At 51.1% G+C, this 7,657-nt stretch overlaps 1 protein-coding gene across 1 annotated transcript; it reads left to right on the plus strand.

Moving 5' to 3' along the window:
• Positions 1–206: 206 nt before the first annotated feature.
• On the plus strand, positions 207–4,457 carry LOC146396312 (NUT family member 2G-like). The gene is made up of 5 exons (XM_084993358.1): positions 207–533; positions 1,546–1,718; positions 2,147–2,442; positions 2,906–3,022; positions 3,413–4,457. The coding sequence occupies exons 1-5, from the start codon at positions 442–444 to the stop codon at positions 4,196–4,198; spliced, it is 1,464 nt and encodes a 487-aa protein (XP_084849484.1). The 5' UTR covers positions 207–441; the 3' UTR covers positions 4,199–4,457.
• The last annotated feature ends 3,200 nt before the right edge of the window (positions 4,458–7,657 follow it).

Raw genomic sequence — 7,657 nt, forward strand, 5'->3', positions numbered from 1 at the left:
CCTGGCAGGAACATCCCTCCTAGACCCGAGGTCCCTCCGAAAAGGGGGACTAGGCCATCTAGTGCAGAGACCTGGGCAGAAGAATCCTTGGGCTTCTCAGACCTGTTACCTGGTAGACTGGCGCCTGCCCTCCCGCATTGATGGGGCTGCATTTTATATGAGATGGCAAACCCCCCCAGCCACAGGGTCCCATCTATAGCCAGGGAGTGGACAAGCATCCTCTGGTGAGTGGGAGGTGGTGGCACCAGGCACCAGGAAGGCTTGCCTTTCTCTGCAGACACCCTCGTCTCCCCCTCTTGAGCTTGGGTTTGGCAGGGGTGGGGCCAATGGAGGCCTTGGAGCTGGGTGGGTTTGGGCAGTTGGGGGCTGGGCTGTACCAAGAGACTGACCCTGAGGGCTTACAGCCCAGTGCTTCGCACCCTGGCTCGCCTGAAGCCCACCATGACGCTGGAGGAGGGAATGCGGCAGGCCATGCAGGAATGGCAGCACATGAGCACCGTTGAGAGGATGGCCTTTTATGAAATGGCAGCAAAGTGAGTCAGGGTCCTGGGCCATGGGCGATATGGTGGGGTGGGTGGTGGGTGATGGGCAGGCCCCAGGGCAGGATCTGGCTATGGTGCTAGCAATCAGAGAGGATGCAAGAGGAGGCTGGCACCTGACACCTCCTGTTCCCTGAATCCCCTAATCCTATTGGCCTCCAGAATCCCCTCTGCCACCTGGAGAGCTTGGCTCTTCCAGCCTGCCTGTCCCAGGAGCTCTGCCCTACCGTGATGCTGATGTGGGGAGGCCTCAGGATGGCCTTGGGGAGCACGGCAGCCCAGGAGGGGGTCCCCTGAAGGCATGGGGGCTGTGCAGGGGTGAGGACTCCACCTGGCAGCCTGGCACCCCTTCATGCTGGGTGCCTGGCCATCACTGACCTAGCATGTGTTAAGCCTCTCCTCATCAGTGGTGGCTGGAATGGGCAACCGGCCATCCTTGGGGAAGCCCAAGGGTCTCTGGTCCTCCCTGTCATTTCTGCATTTGAATCTCCTAGTTTCCAAACAAAACCAAAGGAGCAGCTAGCTCTCAGTGGCAAGAGATGCCTCACCTCTAAGGGTAGGATCACCACTCCAGCCTGTGCTCGGTCCTGACTCATGCGTGATTTCCCGGACTCTCACTCCCAGCCCCAGGTTCTGGGTTTGGGCAAGGGCTCTGTGGGGACACATGCCAGACCAGACCACTGGCCATCTCCATAGTTTGGGTCAGACAAGGTCCGGGGGCACATGAGCAGGGGCCCCCACCGCCCACCAGGTGTCCCCTAAGCCTGGTCCCAGAGATTGACCTGGGTCTCTGCTGGGCCATGCCCTCCAGCTCCAGGGCTCGTCAGGCAGGAAGAGGCCCAGATCTTGGACCTGCGCCAGAACAGCTCCCTGATGCAACAGCACCTCACAGGGCCCTGATAGCCCCAAGGACACCCTCTCCTCACCCCCTCGGTCCTGCTGCCCTGGGTGGGCTCCAGAGCCCAGGTGGTTTTCTCACTGGGGCCTGTCCCTCAACACCCCCCAGGTTCATGCAATTTGAGGCAGAGGATGAGATCAGGATGGGGAACGTGTCCTGCACAACGTGGGCACAGGGCATGCCTCCTCCTGCTCCACCAAAGCTGGCTCCTCAGGAACCCACATCCCGCAAAAGGGGCACTCAGTCTGTGAATCACCTTCCCCCTGGACGTCAAAGCACAGGTAAGAGAGGCCTAAGCATGGTCCCTGTTCCCAGATTGGTCCTTTTCCCTCAAGGGGGCATTGGTCTTTCAACACGGATGGCCCCCGAGGGGGTCTCAGTCACCCCTTTCCCCTCTGCGGTGTGGACCTGGTCCATTTAGAACCTCATCACCCTCCTCCCTGTCTAAGGGGCCCCTGTGAAATCTGCCTAACAAGTGTGCTGGTGGGGAGACCCTTGATCATTAGATGTTCCACACATTCTCACACCTGACTTTTACCTGTCCCTGACTTGAATCTGGCCTCCCACAAAACCTGAGGCTCTGGCTGCTCCTCCCCCTTCCCACATGCATATCCATTGCCCCACAACAATACCCTCCCCTGTGCCTGCTCAGCGGTCAGCATCTGGGTGCTGGGTCCCCTCACTTTCCCTTCCTTCTGCTCTGCCTCAGCCTGTGCTCCAAGGAAACACGGCCCCAGGGTCCAGCACACCCACCCAAGGCCACGCAGAGCCTGGCAGCTGCTGGAGAACAAGGCCCCCAAGGAGATTGCCCCTGAGGCTCGCAGGGAGCATGGGGACATCCCGCAGGCACTGGTGGGTCCTGGCCCCTCAGCCACAGGGGAGTCAGGTATGGAATGTCGAGACGATGGATATGAGCTGCCACAGGACGAGGACGGCTGCTTCCCAGACCCGGATCTCCTCAGCTACGTGGACAAGCTGTGTTCCCAGGAGGCCTTTGACACCAAGGTGGGCTGGGCCTGGAGTCTGAGACTCCAGGATTCCAGGGAGAGATGCTCTTCGCACCCTAGTTCTGGCTTTGGCCCAGGATAATGGGATTTATGCTCTGGTCCTTGACCCTGACATCTGTGTGTCTTCCTGTGTGTCTGAGTGTACTTTGGTGCATAGGATGTGTATATGTGGATGTGAAAGTTGTACATGTTGGTGTCTGTCTCTCTCTTTGTAGGCCTTTGTGTGTCTGTGTCGGTGCCTATGTGTTTGTGCTTTGGAGCCCATGTGTCTGCATGTGCACCTGCTTGTGAGTGTGTGTGTGTGTTTATGTGAGAGTAGACAATACCTATGGGAGTTTGAAAGCTCCCCCTTTGTGAGGGGGGCTCTGGATTGGCCTCTGCGAGTCACATTTCTCCCAGGCCTTCCCGCCTCCCAGGGCACTCCTGCCAAGGCTGCTCACAGCCTCTCCCTTCCATTCCAGGTGGAGGCGGTCATTCACCCCCGATTCCTGGCAGAGTTGCTTTCCCCAGAACCAGAGCTGGATCTCTCGGGCCTGGCTGAGGAGCTGCAGCAGGAGGAAGGACTCTCCCCTGAAGAGGTGGCCAGGGGAGGGACTGACACTAGGGAGACTGGGGGCAGGGGGGGAACCCAGGTGACCCTGGAAATCCAGGAGGAAAGGACCCAGGTCAGCCAGGGCTGGGGAGGGCCCTAGAGCAGGAGGCCCTGAAGGCTCTGTCCTTCCCTCCCCTGACGGAGAGGCCCTGCACCCGTGAGGCTGCCCAGGTGGTTGCAGGGCAGGAGGAATGGAAGGGGAGGAGGGGAGCTGGGGACAGGGCAAGGACCCTGCTGGGGAGAAGGTGCAGGAGGAAGGCAGGAGGGCCACAGGCTTTGTCTGTGGATGTGAGTCCCATCTCACCTCCCCCTGCCCATAAGCCCCGGCGCTCCCTGGAGGGTACAGAGCTTTCACTGTCCACCTCTCTCCCACCAGCTGGTGCAGACACACGTTCTGGCCTCGGAGGAGGACGACGGGGTGCCAGCCACTCCCAATCACAGGGCACCACATCTGGACTCAAGACCTTCAGAGTCTGTGGCCCAACAAGATGCCCAGAGGAACGAGCAAGGCCCAGAGCCCGGGGTCAGAGATGAACCCTGTACACCCCAGATGGATTTCCATGGCCATCTAAGGCACCCCGAAACAGAAAGGGGCCTGTTCAGGCACAAAGGCTCTGTGCCCTCTCCAGGACAGCAGGAGCCCCTTCAGGCTGGAACTGCACAGCCATTTCCTCGCCAGGGCACAAACCCCTCGGGCCCTCCATCAGGACCCAGGGCCAGCAAGGGTCTCAGGGAGGCCTCTCCTCTTAGTGGAGCCCCAGGGCTGGGTCACGGGTTCAGTGAGGATGAGGAGGAGCTCCCCAGCCTGGCCTTCCTCTTGGGCCTTCACTACAGCCTGCTGCCCTGGGGGCTGCCACAGAGCCCTGTCCCTGCCTCGGGTCTTGTCTGCACTGCAGGGCAGAGGGCCCAGAAAGCTTCCCAGGCCCCCTTTCCCCAGAGAATTGGCCTCAGCTCAGGCCCCCTGGAAGCTGCCAAGTCTAGAAAGCGGGCTCTGTGTGGAGGCCTGGCTGCTGCTGAGGACCTGGCCAGGCCTAGGGCTGACCTGCGAGGCTCTGGGGGGCACACCCTGGCTCTGGGGCTGGTTGACCCTTCCCAGCCAAAAAGGAACCGGTGTGACCCATGTGTCACACGGAGGAGGAGGAAGTGGCACTGCAGCCAGTAGGAAACGGTGGGCCAGCCCTCCAGGGTCAGTCCAACTGGGCAGCCCCCATGGAAGCCTTGGGCTCCTACAGATACCAGCAACCATCCTGGCTGCCATAGGGGTGGGGAGGAAAGACAGAATGACCAGTGCCAGGAGGGGGGTGGGGGTGGGTGGGTTTAGGTGGTGGGGACTTGGGTCTGGGTCTGTGTGGGTGGGAACAGTAGCTCCTTTGCGATGGGGGATGTAAAACATGGATAAAATTGTTCTGTTGTGAAATGCACTTGGTCCACTGTCATCTTGCATGTGCCTGTGTCCTCAGACACGGGTCCTCAGAAGACAGAGATGGGATCTGAGAGGAACGAAGCATGTGTGAGATCCCAGGCAGACTCTAACCACAGGTGAATGACTACGTCTTTCCTCCACAGAGACAAGGATGCCCAGGCTGCTCCTGGGAGTACACAGCTCTCACTAGCCCCAGGGACAGCCTCATCATCCCTGTCTCTCCAGCCTGCTGGGCTAGGGGGCTTCTGGGGCATCGGTTCCATGCTCTGCATCCCTGAACACTCTGGGGATGGAGAGCTGCTTTTGTGCCGTTCAGCCATCTGGACACTCACCAGTCGTGAGAATGGAGGCTGGAGGCAGCCCTTACCTCTAGAGAGTTTCTCTTTGCCTCTCTGAAGTGGCCACATGACAGGCTGGGGTGATCCTCCACTCCTCCAGGGTGTCCTGTGTGGTTTGCCTGGTCAGAGAGGAAAAGGCTTGGCTGTAAGAATAGGACTTTCTGCTTCAGTGCCTTGTGGGTCGGGGAGCATCCTATCATCTTAGTTGTGTTGTTGCAATGTTCAAAATGGTGGAGGCAGCTTCCTCTTCACCCCAGTGAGGACAAAACAATCGGGGGAATGGGTGACTCAGATTTCATGGCCCGTTAATGTATTGGGGGAGACTTAGATCATGTTGAGCTCAGTGGTCCCAACCTCACCAGCCCACTGGCTTCCACCCCCAGGTAGCTTTTGATGAAGAAGTCCTAAGACCTTATATAACCAGTGATAATTTTCTGATTTTAGTGAAGAGGGTTGAGGATCTAGGGTTTTTCCTGGGAACTTTCATATGCCACAGTGTCAGTGAGGGAAAAAAATGGTTTTAATTTAATACATAAGGTCTTTGATCAATTCTTTGTGAAACCTGAATATATTTTATCTAATGTTTCTTGTGGAAATCAAGTTTTACTTTTAGTAAACAAATGTACGTATTTGCAATGCAGTAACTTTACTTCTATTCTTTTCTGCAAATATTGGGGGTCAGCGAAAATGTCTTGTAAAGGATCACAATGTAAATATTTTCAGGCTTTAAAGACTATACTTCATCTGTTTTAAATTGTCAACTCTGCTGTTGTAGGATGAAAGCAGCCACAGGCAACACTTATTTTTAAGTGTGACCATGTGAAAACAAATCTGTATTTACCTAAACAGGCTGTTGGCCAGACTGGACACAAAGGCTGGTATACACTCACCCATACATGCACAATCCTTGGTCTTTTAAAACTTAAGTTCTGGCATCTTACATTATCAATGTAGAATTTACATTATCTTTATATCCTATGTTGGAATTTATTTATGATTGAAAAGTAAACTTTAAATAGCTTACATAATTTATGCATGATTATAGAATGTCTACACACCCTAACAGTGACAATGCCAGATCCTCTCACCTCCTGAGCCATGAAGGAACTTCTACATGTTTTGTTTAATGTACTCATGAATCTTCTGCCTTATCCTGAGCAATAAAACACACTTCAACCCATTCAAGAGAAATGAAATCATGAAGAATACATTCTTCAACCACAATGGAATCAAACTACACTTTTAAATAACACACAACAGGAGAACCTCTAAAAACGTTGAAAGTTAACCACATAGTCATAAACGATGGGCCAAGCAGGAAGTCATTTCAAAGATAATAACAAAAAAATACATAGCACTAAGTGAAAACAGTGCAACATATCAAACTTGTAGAACCCTGCTGAAGCCAAGATGAGGGGAATATTTATAGCACTAAATGCTCACATTATGCGATTAAGAAATGTTTCAAATCTGTAGTTTAAATTTGTACTTCAAGAAAATTGAAAGAGCAAAATAAACTCAAAGGAGATGGATAGAAATAATAGAGATAAAAGCAGAAATCACTGTAATTCACACAGAAAAACAGCAAATATGGAAAAAATTTCATTCTTCAAATGGTAAAATACAATTCATTAACCTGTTGTAATTATGACAAAACTAATAGACATGATACAAATCATCAATATCAGGCGGGAAATGGGCTCTCATGATAGATCCTGTAGTCATTAAAATGCCAGTGAGAGATTACTATGAACAGTTTTACTGTTCTCATGAATTGTGTCCTAGAGAAAATGGAACAACCCCTCAAAAATCAGATACCAACATACCTATAAAATAGATAATCTGAAAAGTTACATAATCATTAAGGAAACTAAATTCATAATTTAAATTTTTCTGAAAAAGAAATGTCCTGGTCCAGATGATTCCCCTGAAGTATTCTACAAAACATTGGAAGTAGAACTGTCCATCATCTCTTCCAGAAATTAGAAGAGGAAACTTTTCCTAATCTTTTATGAGGCCAGTACTAATTTGATACCAAAAGCAGACAAAGAAAGTACAAAACTGTAAAGGTATAGATGAGTATCTCTCATGAAGATACACACAAGCTCTCTCAAAACATTTAGCATTTTAAATCCATCATGTATATATAGAATGATACCTTATGACCAAGTAGAATTAATTCTTCATATGCAAGGTTGATTCAATATTAGGAACTCAGCAATGAAAAAGAGTCCCCTGCTGCTAAAAATAACAACTTAGGTAAATTACCATGCAAGTTACACTGAATGAAAAAGCCCACCCCGAGAGGTTACATCCTGTATGATTCCACTTATATAATACTCTCGAGCTGATAAAATTAGGAAGAAAATAGTCAGGGTTACCTTTGATTAAAGATGAAGTTAAGGGGACAGAAGAAAAGTGGGTGTGACTAAAAGGGCAACATGAGGGATCCTTATGGGAATGAAACTCTTGTTTTGTGCCTTTACTTTGATGGTGAATCCATATGATAAAATTGCATGAGGTAAATACATGCACAGACACACACAGACATATACACACACAAAATTCATATATGAGAAACTTGGAAACCTGAATATAATCGATGGACTGTATCAACGTGACTAATTTTGTTAAACTCTTGTACTATAATTTTGCAAGATGTTGCCACTGGTGAAAACCATGAAGGGTACACAGGAGCGCTATAATTTCTTACAATTGTATGTGGATGTATAACTATCTCAAAATTAAGTTTAAATTTCTCAAAGAGGAAAGGTACATTTTAAGTACGAAAACTAGATAGAGACTCCTGCTTTGATCTTGCATATCTTCCAACCCTTTAGGGTTAGAAAAGAAAGTTTAT

This window comes from Sus scrofa, chromosome 14 (genome assembly GCF_054392235.1).
Source record: "Sus scrofa isolate SSC_HxYL_T2T_F1_AM1 chromosome 14, Sscrofa_HxYL_maternal_Yorkshire_Landrace_v2.0, whole genome shotgun sequence".
Taxonomy (NCBI): domain Eukaryota; kingdom Metazoa; phylum Chordata; class Mammalia; order Artiodactyla; family Suidae; genus Sus; species Sus scrofa.

What these genes read in the sequence shown, in the direction of transcription:
- LOC146396312 (XM_084993358.1), top strand. Translation starts at nt 442, where the DNA reads ATGACGCTGGAGGAGGGAATGCGGCAGGCCATGCAGGAATGGCAGCAC. An exon ending in CCCTGGACGTCAAAGCACAG is followed by an intron (nt 1,719 to 2,146) that starts GTAAGAGAGGCC and finishes GCTCTGCCTCAG; the next exon opens with CCTGTGCTCCAAGGAAACAC. An exon ending in AGGAGGCCTTTGACACCAAG is followed by an intron (nt 2,443 to 2,905) that starts GTGGGCTGGGCC and finishes CTTCCATTCCAG; the next exon opens with GTGGAGGCGGTCATTCACCC.